This window comes from Ochotona princeps, chromosome 10, assembly GCF_030435755.1.
Source record: "Ochotona princeps isolate mOchPri1 chromosome 10, mOchPri1.hap1, whole genome shotgun sequence".
In the NCBI taxonomy this organism is placed as follows: Eukaryota; Metazoa; Chordata; class Mammalia; order Lagomorpha; family Ochotonidae; genus Ochotona; species Ochotona princeps.
In genome coordinates this window covers 34,456,587-34,479,875 of record NC_080841.1, presented here as the reverse complement: position 1 = coordinate 34,479,875, position 23,289 = coordinate 34,456,587, and the positions used below count along the sequence as shown (strand labels likewise).

The following is a 23,289-nucleotide window of genomic DNA, read 5'->3' as shown; positions in this document are numbered from 1 at the left end:
GCGCCGGTTCTAATCCCGGCAGCTCCACTTCCCATCCAGCTCCCTGCTTGTGGCCTGGGAAAGCAGTCGAGGACGGCCCAAAGCCTTGGGACCCTGCACCCGCGTGGGAGACCTGGTTCCCGGCTTCGGATTGGCGCAGCACCGGCCCGTTGCGGCTCACTTGGGGAGTGAAACATCGGATGGAAGATCTTCCTCTCTGTCTCTCCTCCTCTCTGAATATCCGGCTTTCCAATAATAATGAATCTTTAAAAAAAAAAATATTCCAGACTCTAAAAGGAAAAACTTGTCAGCCCAGAATAACTTGCCCAGTAATGAAAACCTCAAAGAGTTCACCTCTTCCAGATATACCCTACATCGCTTCTCAACCTTTTGGCTAGATCAAGTGCAGATATGCCCTACAAATGATACTTAAAGTTGCTCTCTTGACAGAGAAAAGGAATATCACCTACTAAAACCAAAGGCAAAAATAGAGGATGTCCCAATAAAACCACAAAGCAAAATTAAATTAAAAATGAAGAAACATTGCTAAAGTAGCAGGACAAAAGAACTGCCTATCAATGTTAACCAAGAATGTAAATGGATTAAATTGATCAATCAGACATCATAGACTAGTGGACTGGATCAAAGCCTACAGGAGACACATCTCACCAACAAAGATAGGTGGAAAGTGAAAAGATGGATCAAGATATTCCAGGATAATGGGGAAAAAGTGGAGCTGGTGTAGCCACTGTTATGCCAGATAATATAGACTTCACATACAAAATATTTAAGAGATGAAGAAGATTATCACATAATGTTCAAAGGATCCATTTAGCAAGAAAAGATCAGGTTACTAGGTATTAAGATATTTTCTTTTTCATCTCTAATTTTGCTTGGTTTCTCGGGTTTTTGTTTGCTAGTCTGATTAAAAGTTTTTATTTGTTTAGTTCATCTTCTTAAAGTATTTCTTTCTTGTTGCAGTTTGTATTTTTTTAGTTTTAATTCTAATTATTTTTGCTGTGGTTTTTGTCATTGCTTGCTTCCTCTTCATTTTTCTTTATTAGTATATCCTTAATATGCATTATTATGTCATTTATTTGAGATATTTTGAGTTTTATAAGCTCTTGATGTTATGAATGTCCTTTTCAGTGCTGCTTTTGTTACATATCATGGATTTTGACATTTTTGTTTTTATTTTCATTTCCTCAAAAAGTCTTTTTTTCTTATTGATTTCTTCAGTGACATATGGGTGATACAGTAGCATTGTTTTCTTCGAGAAGGTTTTTGATTTTCATTTCTTCAGTAACACATTGGTCAGTAGCATGTTATTTAACTTCAGGTTGTTGTAAATTTTCTATTTTTCTTGTTGTTGATTTTACTTTATGACTTTTCATGTAAGGGGATGCATAGTAACTGTGTATTAGAGACTGTCTTATCCAGATGGGAAGATACATTGCAGTATGCATCTCTACTTCCAAATCAAAGATGGACTTCCAGTGAAACTATTAAATGTATCTTGATAATAGGATGCTGAACTCTGCTATTGTCCATACTTAAATAGCAGAGTGATGGACCTATGGCTGCTTATGAAGAATTATACTATTGAAATCAATGCAGGAGGAGGGAATTTGGGGAGGAGTGAGGCAAAATCCCAGAGCCTATGGAATTATAGCATAAATCCAGCACACAGTTCTTTATTACATTCCAGTGAGTGAGGTATGCTTTCCCTTCCTTCTGTCAGATTTAGAGACAGTGGAAAGCTGTATATTTCAGTGACTTACAAGGATAGTGATGTTGATCTGACAAAAGAATAGCAGTGAAGTGTAAATTCTGTAGATACCCTATAAACGTTAATCACTTTTCTGTTCAAAAAAATCTTCATAAAAAATGCTCAAATCTGACAGTTCTTGACCTGAGTACTAAATATTCCTTGTACTTCAGACGGTTGAATACAGTTAAGAAATTCAATTTTGGGGGCAATTATCACTTTTATTTTAAGAATATATTTTATTGCTAATGGTATTTTATTTTTTTAGTCCCTACGAAATTTCAAATTTTCTTGGAAAATTGTATTTGTTCAGACATGTTGAAATAATTATGAAAATACGAATTGCATCAGAATGACACTACAGTAGCAAGAAGTGCATCCAAAATAACATTTCGTTTTGGTTTTTGTTTTGCCCTATCACAGGAACTCTATCTTTTGTGTTGATAAAGATAGAAAAAAAAACTCATGTAATATCTGCTCTATATATTATCAGAATATATATGTATATCTGTATTTATGAATAACTTTAATTTCTTAATTATTTGTTTCTGCCGAATTAAATATGCTTCTTAATAGCTATATAAACAGTGATGCTTGTATTATTTTGTACAGGTGATGCTGATGGGCCTCTTATAGGGAAATTCTGTGGCCCTACAAAACCTGCCATCCCATTGGTTATACCTTACCCTCAGGTCTGGGTACACTTTGTCACCAATGAGCATGTAGAACGGATTGGATTCCATGCAGAGTATTTCTTTACAGGTAAGATTCATAGTTAAGACCTCCATTAAAATAATATATAACACTTTCTCAATTTCTTGTAAGGATTTCATGTATTTTTTCTTAGACTTATTCCTAGGAAGCTATTAAGTTTGTTGCTGTTACCAATGAGATTTTATAAATTAGATTTGAATTTGTTTATGATGTCTCAGAATTTATAATTTGTACACAATTTTATGCTGCTAGCATTTCATCTCTGGTTTTCTTTGTCTTTTTCTGTCTTCTGCAAATGATAGCTCTTCTTCCTTCAGTTCCAGTATTTCATTTCTTTTTCTTATTTTACTTCACTGCTTGGGGTCACCATCAAGTTAAATAAACCAACAAATGCCTATAAAATTTAATTGTTTGATTGCCCTTAAGTTTTGAATAAACATCCTTTATCAAATTAAAGTCTCTTCATTTCTTAGTGTAAAAAAATAACCTAATGTGAATGGATGTCACGATTTCATCCTGTTTTTCTGCATCAAGATGATCCTGCTTTCCTTCCTTTCATATGCTAGCATGCAGACTATATGGAAATATAAAAGTATGTTATATGGAAATATTTTTTCTTTTGGGAGTTCATCCTTAAATTTTCAGAATAAATCCTAGTTAGTCATGACATATGTCTGATTCATATTGTTTTATATCTTTTGCCACTGTGTTATGTTGGATTTGCAGCTGTGTCACTCAGGGTTTGTGCCTGAACATTTGGCCCAAGATATGCAGTGCTGTTCCTTGCTACTTCCCTTGGTAGTGGATGGGAGTTTTTCTAGTCCTTTTTCACTAACATCACAGCCCTTTTAGATTCCCAACTTTATAAGAAAATCACTATTGCAACCTTTGCTTTTGTGGAAATTGAAGGGTGTATCTTCTCTTCCTGCCTGGTCACTAAAATTTCAAAAGCCAATCCTAGCACACAGAGCTTGGCTGCTTACCCTCTCAGACTGCTCTGCACTTCTCTATTGAGATTACCCTCTGAAATAGAGTAAACTATTGATTAAGAGTTTAGGAGAGTCCCCTTTTTGCTGTTAAATTTGTGCATATGACTTGGTTACAATTTTATCTGTCATTCCGTAGTGGTACAGCCAATTAGTTGGCTGAAGGAAAGGGGGTGATGATTTTCACTGTATCAACCATCTTACCAGTTTTATCAAATAGAATGAAGAGAGTTAGGTTTCAGGACACAGGGTATATTGTACTTTATTCAGGCATAAGTTTTTCAGCTTTCTATCCTAAGATGTATCTGCTTATTATCAAATGACTGATTATTTAATTACAAGGCTGATCATATTATTCAAGATTACACTTATTCATTGACCTAGTTTTTTTCAGAAAAGACAATGTTTCTTACTTTGTCCCTACTGTCTCAGTTACAACTGCACCTGATTGTCCTCCACTTATGACACAAATTTTCCATTTCCTTCGCAACGGAAGCCTGTCTTCACTATGTGATTCTGTTAGCAAAATATGGGACTTGGATTGTTTTCATTCTGCCCAACTTCATTTTGCTTGTTCATCAGTTCAGTGATTGTGTATTTATCATAAAGTATGATGGCTCTGCGTACTACTTTGGCTTTGCCCAGAATGTTCTCCTTCTCTTACTTAAGGGATATAAATCTGATTTCAGATTGTGGTGGAATACAGACAGGCGAGAGAGGAGTGATCACCAGTCCCAACTATCCACAGGATTATGGCGTCTCCTCTCATTGTGCTTGGTTGTTGGAGAGCCCCCAAGGGCACACCATCAATGTGAGTGCTGATGCTGAGTGTAGTACTTCTGAGACTAGCATGGAAATAGAGGTCTTATTTAGTAAGCAAGGAATTACAGTGGCCTTTGATCCTGCAATGTGATTATTATTTCTCTGTACAATTCTCTTATTACAGTACAGACGCTGTTATCAGCATAATGCTGCACACCTTCCCCAGCTCCGTCCATTATGCAGCGGGATCACAGGTCAGGGTCTTCCATTCTGTGTTATAAAGCCCATAACATTACCAAAAAGAGAATAAGCATTTATTTTTGGCCAAATATTTATAATTGGGAACCTACCTAGCTCTCAGATCTGTTTTACAGCCTACTGTTGGCTGTTGTTTCAGTATAAGGCACAAAGAATGAGGGGGTGGAACATGCTAATGGGTAGGAGAAATGCTTATGGTTTTTCCTTGGCATATGTCACGATTTCTCTGAATCTGCATATAGAGCTTTTTAAAATTCCTTTTGTGAAGTCTTTGAGCCATTTTCATGATGAATGTCAGCATGCTGTGGTGCTGTTGGATAAGTCATCTAGCACAGTCAGAAATGAAGCCTTCCAGTGGTCTCTCAGGCAGCTGTGTTGGGTCTAGGTGATTCTATGTGATTAGTCTGAGAAGCTTGGGATCACAGCTATTTTGTTCTCAAAGAGCAACGTATGAGGGTAAGATTAGGAATTTAACCAGGCCATTCACACATTGCCCAAGGTAACACCACTGCTATCTGTAGTTTATAATGAATGAAGCTGTTTTTCAAGATTAGAAGAGACCAGGCACAGAAAATCATCTCCCGTCCAGGAGAGGGACATGCTCCTGTCCTTGCTATGAGTTGCTGTGTTAGCCTAGGCGACTAGATGGGTTCCCCTGATGACTCCACTTCCAGGAGAAATACTTCCTCTCAATATTATTCAAGAGAAACTTCAACAATAAAAAGGGGGAGAGGAGGAGAAAGTTAATTTAAAAAATGAAATTGTATGAATTAAACTGAAGTAAAAAGATATGTAAGGGTCTTACATCTGCCCAAAGGTTGATATGCTCACTTACTACTCATTATATGCCTCATTCTTTCTTTTTCCTTCCTCAGCTGACATTTACTGACTTTGAAATTGAAAATCATGTAACTTGTGCTTGGGATTCTGTAACTGTCAGGAATGGTGGCTCCCCTGGATCACCCATAATAGGACAATATTGTGGAAATTTAAGCCCTGGGACAATACAGTCTGGTTCCAATCAATTGGTGGTGATTTTTAATTCAGACCAGTCAGTGCAACATGGTGGATTTTATGCTGCATGGAACACACACACATTAGGTAAAAGAAACCTCTATATTGCCTTTTAAATTTTTATGTATGTTTCACCTATAACCTGTTTTAAAGTACCATCATCTATTGGAATCTGAAAGGACATTGGTTCCAAGACTTTTACAGATAGCAAAGTATGTGCATATTCAACTCCCTTATGTAAAAAGGTATAATATTTTCATATAGCCTACATATTTCTTTTCATACACTTGAAATTATCTCAATATTACTTATCATACCTAATACAATGTGAGTACTTGTTACATACAGAGTTTTAAAATTTTGTTTTAGTGAAGAAATTTATTTATTTACATGAAAATGAGAGTTACAGAGAAGGAGAGAGATCTTTCTTCCACTAGTTCACTCATCATTTGGCCACATGGCCAGAGCTGAGCCAGTCCAGAGCCAGAAACTGGAAACTTCTTCTGGGTCTCCCACATGGGTACAGGGACCCAAGCACTTGGGCCATCCTCTGCCGCTTTCCTAGGCCATTGACAGGGGCTGGATCATAAGTGAAGAAACTGAGACACTGACCAACACTCAGATGTGCCAGTGCTGTAGGCAGCGGCTTTATCTACTATCCTATAGCACTAGACTACATGCAGTTTAAGTGAGAAGTAATAAGGAAAAACAGTCTGTACATGTTTGAATGAACATAAGCTTCATTATTCCTTCTCTTACATGTTGTACCTACTTCATATTGGATTTAGCCCTGAATATTTATACATATCATGCCATGAAGTAATGCTGGTGGCATAACAATAGCAATATATATCTTCTCGATTTTGCACACACAGAAACAGAGGATAAATGGGTTGATAATTTGCATGGGTTTTAGCTGACAGCTGGTCATCAGAGTTTAAATAAAGCCATATATGGGCCAAGACATTTTTATGTTAACATTTCACAAAGTAACCTGTGTAGACAAAGGGAATGCCACAACCAGGAAATCTCAGTAAGAGATGTATGCATTCTTTCTGATTTAAGATAACTTTCATGCAGAACACAAAACAAATTAACTATACAAAGGAGACTAGCATACCAAGAAGTGAGGATATGTTGCAGTAGGCATCTCTAATTCCAAATAAAAGCAGGAATATGCCTTGACAATGTGACACTAGATTTTCTAGCTTTGCTTATACCTATAATGCCATGTTAAATTTAAATAGCAGGATGTTAAGCTTGTAACTGCTACCACAGGACTGTATGTACTACCATGATAGTATGGGAAAAATGGTGGGAGAGGAAAATGGGAAGGAAAGGAGGAAAAGGGGAGAGGAATCCCTGTATCTACAAACTATGTGATGGAAAATAACAAAAGACAAAAAAGAAATATATACTGAAATCACAAGCAATTCAAAATATTTTGGGCTTGGGGTCGCAATGGGAAGTAACTGATGTTTGGAGAAGAAAGATGAGAAGATGAGATCTGCCATTTAGAACAAAGGTTGTAGTATATATTAGATATTTGAGTCAAGATTTCAGTACATCATAAATATCACACAGAATAATTCTTTCTAGTAGAGTCAGCATTATTAATGACTTACACTTGCTATCATTAAAACATAAACTGTTTTTGAAGATAGATGGAAATCTTAAAGTTTCCAAAAAATTAGAAGTGAGAGACCGAAAATCTTCTTAATTTAACTTCATTTTGTTTTGAATTATATTTTTAAAATAATTTTCCTAAGTAATATTTTAAAAGTAAGAATATCTTCATAGGTTTATCTCCCTTGAAATCTCCGTGTTTTATACCATCTACCAGTTTCAGGATAAACGAGCTAGGTTGTTTAAAAGAAGAACTTTTCTCAAAATAACTTGTCTAGTCTCACAGGTTAAACTAATGAGTATAGAATTGTACTCTTATTTATTGATAATAACAAAATGCATAACTTTGCATTGCAAGACTTGGTAACATTTTACTGTTTCAAGGAGAGTAAAAAAGTATTGCTGTTGTTCAACGACAGAGGCTTGGCAATCTTACTTGAATTCAGTACAGGTGTAACAAAATAGTAGCAGCTGGTTTCCTCTAGTGTTAATGTACTTTACATTTATTGAGAGCTCACACTGTGGACCTGCCTTAAAATTAAGACAGCACTGGGATCTCACATGTAGAAATCATATTTCTCTTGAAGTCTTGAATTTCCAAAATTGTTGTTTTCCTACATATTGATGACCTTTTCCATGATGATTTTCTAGGTTGTGGTGGAATAATTCATTCAGAAAATGGTATAATAAAATCTCCACACTGGCCTCAGAATTTTCCTGAAAATAGCAGATGTTCTTGGACAGTCATTACTCATGAAAGTAAATACTTTGAGATTGGTTTTGACAGCAACTTCCGAATCCCCAGTGGTGATGGACAGTGTCAGAACAGCTTTGTGAAGGTCAGTGCACTTGTTTATTTAATTGGAGCCAAACTGGTTTTGTGAATCTAAATGTTTAAGCTACAAATGACGTGAAGTCCTTTGTCAAAGTAAGAAAAGGACAGATTTGTTAGTTGGATTTCTTAGATTAAAAAGACAAAAGTAAGAAACCTGAACCGATAGTTAAAACTTAAACCAAAACACATGCATTATCGTGTGATTTTTGTTTGTTTGCTAATTCCTAGACCAAGTAAACCTGTTAAAGCGATTGTTCTCTAGCCTTCTTTAATTTTCATGATTTTCTTTAATTTTATAATTCTTCTATTCTGTGGAAATTGAATAAGGAAGACCAATTTGCTTGCTTTTCTCTCTATTTTATGTCCTAATGGATCCTAAAGGATAAGTGTTCTTTATAATGTAAAGCACCATCACAGGAAAAGTTAGATGTGTATCATAAAAATTACAGAAGCTTGAAGAAGTAGACAATGCCAAATTTCTTCTTGGATTTTAAAAACCCTTAAGCTGAAAAAACACAAAAGACCCATGTAAAAATGATGACAGTGGGCAGTCAATAAGAATGCTTTCCTCAAAAGGTGGAAACTATTGATTAGCAATTACTAAAAGTGCAACCATTGCTCCTATGGCACCGACTTACCACTTTCAATTGGTTTTTGACTATTATATTTTAATTTTACCTATGCTGATTTACACTTTATAGATTGTGTCTCTAAGAATCCGCGTCTTTTAGTGAAAAGGACATTGACCTTAAGAACACATTAACCTATACTCCATTCATATATTTCATACTTGGCACCTTCTTTTATCATTCTTCAGATGTTTGAACTTCAAGCTATTAAACTATAAAAGTAAGATAATGACTCATGGTGTAGTAGTCATTTAGGCATTAGAGATGATACAATAACATAAATAATATTCAGTGCTTGGAATTTAAAAATCTCTAGTGAGTATAAGTAGATTCTGTTATCAATTATATTATTACTTCATATCATCTCTCCAATTACATTTTATCTCATTGTTATGTGTTTACTATCTTAAAAAGTCCAATACTTACATAAAATATGTACATTACAAGGCATATTTAATATATACTATTGCTAATTGCTTTTTCCAAGAATAAATGCACTGTCTTCTCATGAAATTAATCAATATCAAGTGTCAAAAAATCTTTCTAGTTCTCTAGTTGTAAAATGGAATATGAAAAATGTCATAGACTCATTCCTCCTCTGCATAAATGAGAGTCTCTGACAGCTCAGGCAATACCAACAGCTGGGGCAAGCAGAATCGCATGGGCGTCTGCCCAAACATAAGTGGCTCAAGGGAGCATTCTTTCTGCTGCGCCCATGGCTCTTCTTTCTACCAGGAAATGCTGTGTGGATGGACAGATGGCAGTAAAACGACCCAACTCCAGGCTGGTATGGAAAGTTCTGTGCCTGTGAGCCTGAGATTCTCATTATCTGCCCAGGAACATTCAAGCAGCCATGCCCTCAAAAAAAAAAAAAAAAAAAAAGGCACATAGTTGAAAAGTCTTTGCCACTCTAGAAATTCTGTTTGTCCCCACTGTGATGGGACTCACTTAACTAACTTACAGACTCTGCCGTGGGTATACAGCACGGGCAAAGATGGTAGAACCACAGAGATGGCACCATCTGAAAAGCATCTTTGTGTGCACAAGCCAAACATGCTCTTTCCCCACCCAGACACGGTGGGGCAACCAGGTGCTACTGAATGGAAATTCCTCATAGGTCTGTTGCCTTCAACTTAGAGATACACAAGGGACCAACAGGTGATGTGCACTCCATCTCTTCTGGTAGCACCAGCCAGTACTAGTGGGAGCCTCAAGAGCATCATTCAAACCAGTTGTAACTATAGCCCACAAAATATGAAAGACCACATGCTTAATGTAAACAGTTACTTTCTACTAAAATAAAATTTGAAACCAGATCCACTCAGAGACTCCTAACATAATACATAAAATATCCATTTTTTTCCAAAAAGAATCTATCACAGAAACAACCAAGAATACCAACACTTGAATTAGAAATGACAAGTCTCTTCTCTAAGATGGTCAGATACTGGAATTACATACCAAGGATATTAAAGTGCCATAAGAATGACATAAAATATTATTAAATAATAAATAAAATAATCAGTTAATAATTAATAATCATTTTCTCACTAATTGATAAAAGTTTTTCATTGAAGAACCATAGGTTTGTCATTAAAACTTTTATATTTTCCCTTTTTCTGTTAAGTAATGTTTAAAAAAATAGTATCTGCCAATCCCTATCTCTCAGTAAATTGTGCTGATAATTAAAAAAAATCTGATTAGAAAATATACAACTTTCCCAAATAATTAATTAAGGAGGAGAAAATTTAATGGGGCCATTAGATGAAATTGTGCGTATGCAATTCTTTCCTAACGTTTTCTTTGATTTTAGGCACCTAGCAGAATATTTGTGCTTTTGTTCTCAGTTACTCTAGTGCCAAGCATTTCCTATAAAATAAATGGGAAATATAGTTTTTCTTCAGTAAGATGACTAACAGCTTGATACCCAAAGTTTCAAAGCCAGTTGAAATGAAATGCCTTTAAAGAGTTGAGAAGTATTACATTAATGTTGTGAACCACTGCTGTTTGGTATCTCTTCCTAAGGGCTGACTTCCCAGTTGAAATGTTTTTAATGGCTTGGTGCTTTATTATTTCATAAATATTCTTAAGAGAGATATGTTTTGGATGAGTAAGTTTGTATAATTTGATGTGTATAAAAGACTCAATGGTGAAGTAAGAATGATAAATCTGACATGTGTGGATGATAGTAGAGGCTATTCTATGCCTTATAGAATATTTAGCAACATCCCTGGCTCATCTGTGCTAGATGTTACCCACTCTCCCAATGTGTCCTCAAAAAAATGCCACCAGATTTTTCCCTTGAAGAAGGCAAAACTGTTCCTTGTTGAGATCCAGCAAATTACGAGAATCTAAATTAGTTAATTTGTTTAGTGGTCTTTTATTTCTAATTTATTCATATTCATTACCTAATTTGGGTATTTTCCTTGAGTGACTCAACATTATTATTTTTGCATAACATTGTACAAATTAATCCCTACAGTGCAGCCAGAGCTACGAAATGACAACCCAGGATTACTCAGGAATTGCCAGTCCACTGTTTGGTGAATAGCACCTAATGACAGAGTATCATCTCTTCTTTTAAATTCTTAAATTTCAACACTTGCACGAAGTGTTCTAAGATAGTTCATATTAATTGCACATGTCATTGGCATTCGTGTTCACTTTCTCCATGTTCCATAATTAACATTGTGCACCTCCAGCTGTGGCCCACAACTTGTCATCCTCCGCGGACCTGTGCTGAGCCCTAGAGGAGCACACGTCACTGCCGGCTCCTCGGTACCTGCAAGCTCAGCTGCAGAGTCACCAAGTTTTAAAAAAATCTTTGAATTTCTTCAGACCAGACCAGCTCTAGCTCTTTTGGCCGTTTGGAAAGTAAACTAGAGAATAAAAAAACTGCCTGTCTATCTGTCTCTCTCTCTCCCTTTCTCTCTGTAACTCTGCCTCTCAGATACGTTAATGAGCTTAAAAACTTGCCTTTGGCCCCCAAAATTCATATGTCTTAGACTAGTCATAATGGAATATGCTATGGAATTTTAAAAGAAAGCTATTCTCAAAGAGAATGTTCCATATTTACATGTGTTTTATTTAGTTATGTTTTTACATGATATATATATCATGTAAAAAGCCTAAGCACATTCAAGTATTATCAGGGGAAACTACAAAAGCTAACGTACGTTTATGATCCTGCTAGGTATGGGCAGGAACTGAGGAGACTGACAGAACCCTGTTAGCCACAAACTGTGGGAATGTGGCTCCAGGTTCCATCATCACACCAAGAAATGCATTCACTGCTGTCTTCCAGTCTCTGGATACACCTGCTCCAGGCTTCTCTGCCACATTCCTAAGCCGTAAGTAGCACAAAAAAACAATTCCAGGGGATGTTGGGAGGCTGTGGTCCAAGCATGGGAAAATGATGAGAGGGCTGCACCACACTGGCCTGAGCTAGGGAGATTAAGGCAGAGGAGCATGGGTGGGTAACCTAATCCAGAGGAGACACCCTTTCTTTAAAAACCAGTGACACCGTGAGAATGAAATTGAATTCAGCAATTGTCCAATGGAGAAATGGTATACCAGGCATGATTGCCGTCAGCCAATGTCTAAGAAGGTGACGGGCAGGTGTTTAACCCAAGCTCAGCTGGATAGTGATCAGCAATTCCTGTGTCTTATATTGGGCATATTGGCCACCTGCATTAAGATTACATGGCAAAAGGGCTTGGAAAACATGAACAATCTTAAGCCTCACCCAAGACTCATCTAATTCAGAATTTCCATGGGATCATTTTATTTGTTTGTTTATTTGTTTGTTTTTGGTGGCAGGCTGGGGGGGGGGGTTCCTTGCCTAGCTTAATACTGAGTCCACTACTCTGACTATTAAATACAGATTAGGTTTGGTGAAAAGGTAGGGAATACTCACATCTGGGAAGCAATGATGGTGACAACTGGCTGATTAAGATTAAATTGCATCTACTAGCAAGCTGCTGCTTGAGAAATGGTTCAATAAAAAGAGAGAAAAATGACAGAGACATGAATGAAGATGGTGGAAAGGAAGTAGTGAAACAAATGCCAGACCTATTGTTAGGATATCAGTTGCTTTGCTATATGTGTAACTGTATGTGTTTAAGTGTGAAAGGATCTTTGCTATATGTGTAACTGTATGTGTTTAAGTGTGAAAGGATACAGGTGTTTTGATGCTTGATAGATTCAGGGAGTGATTTGAATTAGTTGATCAACGGTTATGTGAAAAATAAGTGTCATTTTAATGGTAAAGAGATATTTCTTTTGCTTTCTGACCCTGGGAATTCATAAGAATTTATTAAGAGTTGGGATTGATAACTGTGACTGTTTTACAAAAGTGACTAGTATTATTCTTATGGCATGGTAACACTGAATCCAAAATAACCCAGTTTTAAATTCACCTTTTGAAATTCACATTTTATTGTTTTTTTTCAATGTACAAGAACAATATTCAGTCTTGGAAAACTTACCTCTTACTTCTTAATATTAAGGAATTTTTTAGTATATATGTGGTAAAATTTCTGTTGCTTAGCATCTAAGATTCTGTAATATTTTCTAAGTATACACACACACACGTGTGTGTGCATAATATAGATAGAATATATATAGAGAGAATATATAATGTTCTTATTTTGCATGAATGTTTGCTTTTAGAGTCTCATTCTCTTAGTTACCATTTCTTCCTTGGAGAAGCCCAAATCTGAAGAATTCATGTCATTGCCCCTTTCACTGATGAACCAGGTGCTACATGTGAGAACAAGTGTTCCAGTGATGCTTTCTTGTTCCCACCCAGGATGTGGAGGTACTTTTACTGACCAGTCTGGTTATATAATTTCTCCGAACTACCCAAAGCAATATGACAACAACATGAACTGCACCTATCTCATACAGAGCAATCTTAACTCCCTGGTCCTCTTGACTTTTGTGTCTTTTCATTTGGAGGGTAAGTTTATGAGTATTTTAATTAATTGATTGGTATGTCAAAATTGTTTACAAATGGTATGCAACATGGTGTGTTCATACATGTGAACACTGTGGAAATGCTAAATCAGGCTAATTAATTAGTATTTATTATAGTAGTTTAAAAATGTTGCTTGGCATGTTTGTATTATAAATCATGGTGCTTGGATTTCGAGCCTTGGCTCTACTTCCACTTCTAGCTTGTTCTAGATTATTCTTGCACTTTATTATCATTGGCCTTTATGTAATACTTTTGCTAGTTAGATAATATCAGAGGAAGTGATGGCTACTTCCATTCATCCTCACCCAGGTGAAGAGACTGAGTTTTTGGTAAGTTGATATCCTCATGATATTTCATTTACAGTGCTACAAATACTAAGCATTTTAAAACCCTTTAAGTGAGTGATTTCTGGCTATAGATGAATTATGATGAAGCTCAAAAAGGGCAATATTAATCAGATTGACTTTGTAGTTATCTTCTTGCCATCAATCATCCCAGCGCTGACATTTATTGAATTCTGACAACAAACTAGAGAATTATTAACTGCAGAAAAAAATATCTCTCTTCACTTATAAAATGAGCGTGAGGTTTATATTTGTATTATGTTGTGGTAAAACTAAGCATTCCCCTCAATGAAGGTCGTGGCTTTGTTGAAGGGCCTTGGCCTGTCAGTTAGAAGTGTTTTCATGGCCCTTAATTTCTGAAATCTGGTGATGCTGCCATTGTTGATATAGCTCTTGCCAAGCTCATGTTGACAGCTTCTCTGACTGTCTCCCTATGAGTCACTTGCTGTCCATGATGTAAGACAGACAGTTGCCATAGGTGTCGTCAAAGAAGCAGCCAAGAAGGCTGCTGGAGCTGGCAGTCACCGCGTCTGCCTAGAAAGCTCAGATGAGCAAATGAATATTATCTCTAATACCTGCCATTCCAGTTTTCATGAGTGGTGGAAGAACAGTCTCAGGACTGTTTGTCTCAATTGGTTGTATAAGTGTAATAGTGAAAGACTGATTAATGATAGCAATGCATCATAAAAACTTTAGAAGGAAAGAAGAATGTTTTGTGGACCATTTGTGGGGATGGGGGCAGTTTTAAGTTATTCATTTTTTTAAATCAGTATTTTTTTAATGGAAACAACTGGATCAAATACCTGTCACAGAATTTGGAATCCATTGTAACAGTTTAATGAGAAAAAAAGAAGTGTTTCTAAGACTCTGTTCCCATGACTAGCATCTCTGAGTCCAGCAGAATCATTGTTGACTTACGGTGATGATGAACAATCTAGAACTGTTGTCTTGGTGTACTCTGAGTACAGATAGATCTGGCAATCAGAAAACAGATTGTCTAAGGCTGCAAAATACAATGGGAAACACTTGTTTCAACATTTTATGCACTGAACCCTGACAATGGTTAGAGAAAGTTTTGCTGTTCAAGTAAACATAATAATTGTTCTACTGCACATTGGCGCTTTCTCTATGGTGAGATGCCAAAGGCTCAGGAAATTATAAAAATATGTTGTTTTATATGGGGCTGCGTTTCCCTACCTTTCTTGTTATTTTTACCTTTACAATACTAACTGTTCCATGAACCATAGACCATCAATGTATGTACTTATTTTGGAACCACATATTATGAAATAAGTATACTTGTTTTATTTTCAAAAATACTGAACAGTTCAAATATGCATTTTTACATATTCATTATACCTGTGGCCAGGGAGATCACCTCAAGCTGCTGGAAAAAAGTATCAATCTAATTGTTTCCCATTGCATGTAAAGGACTTAGCAGGTGTAGTAAACCTCAGCAAGCCAAGTGACTTGATTCTTTACTTGGATGATAACATTGACTCACTTTGGCAATAATGGAGGGCTTAGAAAGATTTCATTTTAAAAAGGCCAGTTGTAAGCTCAGTTTTTCTAAGATCCCAGAGTAGCTCTTGATAAGCATTGGCAAGTAGAACAGTATTTGGCAGGTTGACAAAGAGGCCCCCAGGGAGCATATACTTTAGCTCATTGTCCTCTATAGACGGTCTGCAGCACCAAGAGTGATGGGACTTACCGTCCACAGTAGTCACATCGGCCTAAATTGTCTTTGAGTCACTGATGTATCCTGTGTTATAGGTTCCAACAAAAGGAAAATTGAGAAAATTTAAGAATTTTTTTGTCCTTTTTCTTCATCAAGAAGTGCAGTGATGGAGTTTTGTTGTTTTGTTTCATACATTCCTCCATTTAAAGTTTGTTTTTAAAATGTTAATTACTTGTCATTTCTTCTGTTTCTCAATTGTTTCTAAAGAATTCAGAATGTGTACACATTTCACAATGCATGGTTTTAGACACTAAAGAACTGTTATGCAAAGAACTATCATGCAATAGTTCTTTAGGAGTGTTTTATATTCATATTTTACTCAATCAGGCAGAGCACTAGATCCAGCTGAGTTCTGTAGCAGTATATGCTTCTCTTTCCACTGAATCATTCCTACCTGATTCCATCATCTCCATGCCACAACACAGGAAATGCACTTCGATAGGCAACAGGCAGCATATCTGTCCCCTCTATTCCACCTACCTCTCCCTAGGACTCTTGTCGCCTTACTGAAAACATTTGATCCTACTCTATAATATTAAAAATCACACCCAAAGGGTTTTCCTTCATCTTTAGTCCTTTAAATGGAAAGTTCTTGGAATCATGATGAAAATCAGAATTATACATTGCACTGTACTAAAAACCTAGTAAATTGAAATAAAATATCAATGTCAATGCATTGCACAGAACTTCAGCCATTTCGAATGACAAACTTGTTTTAAAGCTTTCCAGAAGAATGGAAAACAGATCATGGAAGACTGTTTTACAGTTCAGAGATTTCAGCAGTAAATATCTATCAAATTATTCATAGGAGATAGAAGAATGACTGCAGCTCCTGGCCCATGATGTGGGCTTGTGTTCTAGGGTAAACTTGTGTTCAATTTCATGGTGCTTCTTTTCTTGACAAGCTCTTACATGGCTGATTGAATGCTGCCTCTTGGCCATATACTCAACTTCAGCATCTGTCTTGCTCCTCAAAGCAAGACCTTGACTTGTTTTCTCCCTTGGGGAAAACAAATCATTATCCTGCATTTAGCAATATTCTAAAAGAGGGGGCTAGGGTATACATAAATTGCATCTGCAGTTGACTCCTCCTGAAACTATCAAAGGAGTTTTATATATTTATTTTTTGATGCCTGTGTTTTTTTGTAATTAAGTGTACTTTCACTGGAGAGTCAGGCTGATGTCTTTGATCTAGTGCAGAGATATGATATCATAGAATCTGAGAAAAATATGTAGGTCTGTAAATTAGTTGATGTTTAATGACAGGTTTAAGTTTCATTATCTTACATATGAAGTGCATATCTTGCACTGTTCTTGCTAATCCCTGGTATTTCTTTAGACTTTAAGTAACTTTAACAAATTCTGATGTTACATCAATATTTTATTTCTTCCAAAAAATATTTGGAAGGACATCTTATCTTAAATCAGTAACTACTGGAAAGAATACAGGGATATTAAAATTCATGAATCAATTTGCCAAATGCTTTAACTTTTACATTATGCAGAATCAGGCTTTGAGAATGAGTAGGTGGACAAAATAATTTGTTTAGCTATTTGACTCATGTCGTTTACAAAAAAGTTTGAATAGCCTCTCAACTTTCTCTGCATCCCACAACTAGTTTTGTTTTTTTGTCAAATAGGAATGTTTTTAAAACCATTACTGAGTCATTCTTTTTGTAAACCAGCAGATAGAAGATATCTACTTCATTTTTTGTAATATAGCTCTGTCTTTCAAATAAATAACTAATTTTAAAAGATGCAAATATAAACTTTATATACATATGTATGTTATAATTTCGTAAGTTATTTCTCTAGAATTAAATCTGGGGTTTTTTTAAGTATTTGAACACATAATCAAGAATAAGACATGCTTTACGGCCTACAGCCACTCAATAATTTTCTAATCAAATTATCAGTGTTGTTATTTATATCATTTTTTGGCCAGCAGCTTCACAACATGTTAGATGATTGAGGAATACATGAGAAACGGGCTATTTGAATAAATATGAAACCAAAAACTTATTGTATTCTGTGATTTTTATTTTATATCTTTGTGTATTGTTCATAACTGAAAACATTGCTTTAACTAAGTTATACTCTTTTTCTTCTACTTATCTACTCTGAATTTTAACGTACTATTGGAGCTTTTGATGTCTTGAAGATAAATTCTGAAGTTACAATTAAAATGCATGGTTTGGCAGTATTACAGACATAAGTCTGATTTTATTCTATTTCTTGTCCTAATTTTCCAAAATTATATTTTTTCTGGTTATATGATAAGGTTAAGTTAAGCTTTTATATGATAAGGTTAAGTTAAGCTTTTCACATTTTAACTTAGATTTATGCTGAATTAGAAACATCCCTATTCCAGAATTTTTAAAATAAGGGAACTCCTAATAGATATTTCCTTAAATTAGTACCTCAAGATTTCTTATTGTATAGAAACTTAACCGATTCAAATGTTTCTAAAATGACTGAAAAATTAAACTATATACATATTTTCAGGTAAAAACATCCATTTACTCCAATATGATACTTGCCCAAAAAGGGAAGGCATGGTACTCCCTATGTACAGAGATAGAAAAGAATACCTTCAATAATATTCTTTAAATATTTTTCCCATTTTTATTTGAAAAGCAGAGGGACAAACAGACACAAAGAGACCTTCTATCCACTGGTTCCTTTTCCAAATACTTGCAACAGCTTTGATTGAATCAGGCTTAAGCTGGGAGCCCCATACGCCATTGTAGGTCTGCCACAGGTGTGGGGTGGAGCCAAACACTTGAACCATTTCTGCTGCCTCCTACTGTGTACATTACAAAGCTGAGTAGCCAGGACTTGAACGTGGCACTCCAGCATGAGACGCAGGTGTTCCAAGCAGTCACTTAAACCACTGCTTCAAGTAAGACATGATTGTTTTTATTTTTTTTTAAGTTAGCTTACATATAAAGCAGAGGTTATAGTACAGGTGCATATCATTTCATATCTTCAGAGGACAAATTAAAAATGAGAAGAAGCAGAGCAGGATGGTAGCTGAGTAAAACACTCTAGCAATCATCTCCCTACAAAGATGCCGACTTTTGACAAGTCACCCTCGTGAGATGCAAAACGCACTGAAAAAAGCCGTAAGAGTTGCCCATGTCTCTTCTTCTCCAGCTCCAAGTAGTACAACACAAAGACGGATGCCTGGCTTCCTGCCTGGGAGAAGAGGAAGTTGATTCCAAACCATAGGATTGTATCTCCGGGTCAGGTCTGCCTCATCATAAACCCACACAAGGACCAGCAGCACACTCCCTGTACCTGAGAAATGAATCTTGGACTCTCCTTGACCAAGGGGAACCAGGAACAAAATCCCAGAACATGCATTCTCTTTCTAATACCTTTTTTTTTTTTGCATGACAATCTCTTTCTCCCTTAATGCATCATGTCCTCCTACGTGTGTCAGAAAACATGGCTATGTATTCCAAATTCAAGATCTTTGATTCCTGCATTGTTGACCCCTTTCCTAACTAGTTATCGTTTGAACATGTTTGTCTGGCCTGGATTGGATCTAATGTCATGTTTTGGAATAATGAATTTATCAGTAGTGCCTGAGGATGACACTAATAGCAACAATAATGACTATAGTAATAATAAAGTAGTTCCACTATCAGGAATTTTTATGACACAGCTAATAGAAAATGTAATTCAATCTGTTTAAGCATAAAAGGCAATTTTGTTACTTTTGGAAGCACTCAAAGTTGAGCGTTCCTTAAGAATGATTAATCTAACATTTTATTTCTCATCACATATTCTACTGTTCCTATTCTTCCTCTGTACTACTGCAGTATGAGCTTACCCTGGGCTGTCTCCCAGATGTTGGGTGACTGTCCTCTCAGGGGGGTATGTGCTCCTGTCAATCTGGGAAGAAATATGGCATCTTTCCAATGGTATGCTAGAGCTGGTTTGTACCAGCTTTGAAGTCAATTTTCTCATTTGTTCTCAGTTCTGCAGTTAGTTACCTCATGCTGATAGCTTGAAATTGGTTACGGTAAGAATAATTACTCCGTGGCAATTGGCAGATGCTACAAATCAGGGATTATTTTCCTGTTTCAGAGAATTGGCTGTTTTATCTATGGACTGGCTATCATTGCTACTCCAGATTCCAAACATATGTCTTGAAATTATGTTTCTTTAATTTGATTAGGTCAAATGTCTACCCTAATATCAAGCTGGAAATTGCACTTCTGGTTATAAATCCAAGAGAGCTGAAAACATAGACCCTTACAAATACTTGCACAAGAATGTTCATAGCACAGATATTCATACTAGCCCCAACGTAGAAAGAAACCAACTACTTGTGAACTGATGAATTATAATTTATAACAATAAATGATGTGGATATCCTTAAAGTCAAATAGTATATATCCACAAAATAAATGAGGTACTGACACATGCTTCAAATACAGATGAACCTCAAAAGCATTGTTGGATATAAAAAGCCAGACACAAATACGCAGCTATTATATGATTCTCTTTATGTGAAATGTCCAGCATACACAAATCCGTGCAGATAGCAAATAGATCAGCGATTACCTAGGACTTGGAATGCACAGACAGAAAGGACAAAATTGGGAGTGACTGCTAGTGGGTTCCAGATTTCTCTATGGAATGACAGTGAAATTTGAGAAGAATGTCAAACATCTACAATGTTATGGGAATAAACAATTAGAAACTGCCTTAAATATTTACACTAATGTGTAAGAATATTTGTTTTGACATTTTTAGTCACCAAACCATGAAGAACACAGAATTATTATTGAGCAATAGAGTATCATTTGATCATAGGATAGCAATCTATGTGTTGGAATTAATATATGCATTACTAAATGTTTCAGAAATACCTTTAATAAAATAAAAATGCATGATGTTAATAAAAAATTATGCTACAAAAAATATTGTTCTCAGTATGATCCTAGTTGTTTGAACAATGTATATTTACCTGTAAAAATAGCTAAACAAGTTGTAATGAAGGCTTTTTAATTTCTTATTTATTCTACTTTATAATTTTCTTTGGAGAAGGGAGAAATCTGGAGTATATACTTGTTTATAGTTAGAAAATAGAACAGTGAGATCCGTTTTCAGAATCATTAAATCCTTAAGCTAATTTCAGTATCAATTGCAGGATCATATTTTCATTTGAGTGTTGACTATGTTGTTTCCAATTGTAATGTTTATTGCTCCATGCTCTGCACAGCTCGCTCTGCCATCTCAGGAACCTGTGCCAATGACGGTGTGCACATCATCAGGGGTTCCAGCCTCTTTTCTACACCTGCTGCCACTGTGTGTGGTGCTGACACCCTGGCTCCCCTCACCATCCCTGGTCCAGTGCTGCTGAACTTCTACTCCAATGACCACATCACAGATTTTGGATTCAAGTTTTCCTATCGCATAATCTGTGAGTAACCATAATAAAATAGTTTGCGATTTCCTTTTACATATAACAGTTTCCACTGTGATTCACAGATCATCCATTTGAATATTCAGAGACTTTAGGGAGGAGAAAGTTTTAATTTGTACAGCACAAAAATACTTAAACTTTTATTTGAACATAGAAAGGTCTTTTAAATGAACTCTTCCTAGAACTGTCCTTTGAAAATCAAAAGGAGAATTGAAATGTATTTTGTACATTACCATAAAGTTGTCTTTTGGCCTGAATTATCCAAACACCTGTTTTATTTCCCCAAGTCAGCTCTTAGTAAGAAGAATAATGTTTAGTAAATAATTTGTTCACATTAGCTGATATCTAAATATTAACCCCAAGATTTATAAAGTGTAATTAATGTTTGACATTGTGTAACTTGGGCACCACTAGAACAGGACTCCGCAATCAACAAACATGTCTTTCCTCACACCACACTGAATAAAGAAAAAGATGGAATTTTCTTATTCCTATCACAATACCTCTGCTTTTTATTCTGCTGTTTTGTTCTTCATTTTGCAAAAACACAGTCTGCAAGATTTAATATATCTAGCATGAGAGTTTTATTGAAGAATATTCTGATATTAAGCCTTCAAATCCTATCAAATTGCAACGATGGAAGGTATTTGGAATTCTTAAACTTTGAGGGACCGCATACTTATGCAAAATGAAATTGAGTAATGGATATCCAAAGCTGATATTTAGTGCACTTCATAGGTACCCAGAGGAGTGAGTATATTATTAATTATGGACATGTAGAGAAGACTTTCATGGGCAAGTGGGTGCAGCTGAGGCACAAGCTATTAATAAATGATAATTTTGACTGGCAGTCACAATTTTTATTATTCCTAATAGATGTGAGTAGAGCATTTAATTGATACAGTATAAACCATAGAAATAACTATAACATATAATAGCACCATGATAGTTTTAGAAAAAATAATGCGTTTCTGACTGCAGTGAGTGCACAATTGATGCTGTGCTCCTTATATGTAAGCCACATCAAAAATAAGAATTTTATATCACTCTTCATGGAGCTTTATTGTATTTTTATATTGTTTTATTAACTCATTAGTGTAAGTGAGGACTCTGCGCTGTTAACTTCCAAGTCAGTGATGAGTGGCTAGCTCCCAGGCTTGTTGAGGATCAAACATACAAATCTTGGCAAGTGTAGTTCTTACCAGTCTCATAACTAAATACAAAAACTTAGGACTTAAAACCCATGTTTTTGAGCCCACGGAGGGAACTGCATTAAAGCTTTTTAAGATGATTTTCAGCATTTCACTTTTTAATATTCTGTCTCTTACAGAAAAAGCTTGCATCTGCATTTTTTAAGATGTTAAGGTCACAGTCTTCTTTAATCTACAAATAGATAAAATATAATCTCCAGTTAATCCCTCGGATAATGGTTGCTTTTCTGAAGTCCCAAATATCATTCATGTATCTCCCTCCCAATGTCTCTTTCCTCTCTCTTCCTCAGTCTGCTCCCGTCTCCCTCTCCCCATCTCTTTCTCTCAGCCATAGAGGAAAGAAATCACATCTCAACACATGAAACATCCTTTTTTATCAGGTAATTACTTCACCCAGACTTGTTTCTTTCCAAGATAAGCCTTCAAGTATTCTTGCCCTTTTCTTCTCCTTTATCATCTCATATTGGCCCTCCCAGCGGAAAAAATCTGAATTATGTAAAAACAAGATGAGAGGAAGTTTCGATTAGTTCCAGAAAAATAGTTACCATCTCCCCTTGGAGAACATGTACAACAGTGTAGAATATTTCAGGAGCAGCTTTTCTTGCTGTGCATGGTAACTGCTGTTCTGTATGTTCTGCTGGCCTCTGTTGCAGCCTGCGGTGGTGTGTACAACTTCTCCTCTGGAATCGTCAAGAGTCCTGCCTACTCATACACAGACTACCCCAACAACCTGTACTGCCTCTATACCATCACTGTCAGACAAGACAGAGTGGTTCAGATCAAGTATGTATCAGAGAGCTACATTTTAAGATCCTTCTGACTGTATTTAAGAGAGTGCTGGAGTGGTGAAGAACAACGATTCTTGGTGTTTTATAAAGAAGTCTAGAGGAAGCAGAAGTGCAAGTTCTGTCTGGGCCTCCTGCCCTGCCTCAAAGCTAGCAGTGATTAGGGGGTGAAACCCCCTCCACCCACTAAAGCAGTCATAATTCCCCCAGCAGTTCCCAAAA

General features: G+C 36.0%; 1 protein-coding gene across 1 annotated transcript in view; it reads left to right on the top strand.

Annotated features, from left to right (window-relative positions):
* Window positions 1-23,289, top strand: part of CUBN (cubilin) — a 218,977-nt gene that overhangs the window by 162,054 nt on the left and 33,634 nt on the right. Inside the window, exons 51-58 of the mRNA XM_058669299.1 lie at window positions 2,360-2,509; window positions 4,137-4,258; window positions 5,343-5,568; window positions 7,759-7,946; window positions 11,765-11,921; window positions 13,382-13,531; window positions 20,868-21,068; window positions 22,936-23,065. Coding sequence (XP_058525282.1) covers window positions 2,360-2,509; window positions 4,137-4,258; window positions 5,343-5,568; window positions 7,759-7,946; window positions 11,765-11,921; window positions 13,382-13,531; window positions 20,868-21,068; window positions 22,936-23,065 — 1,324 coding nt within the window. The remainder of the gene's footprint in view (window positions 1-2,359; window positions 2,510-4,136; window positions 4,259-5,342; window positions 5,569-7,758; window positions 7,947-11,764; window positions 11,922-13,381; window positions 13,532-20,867; window positions 21,069-22,935; window positions 23,066-23,289) is intronic.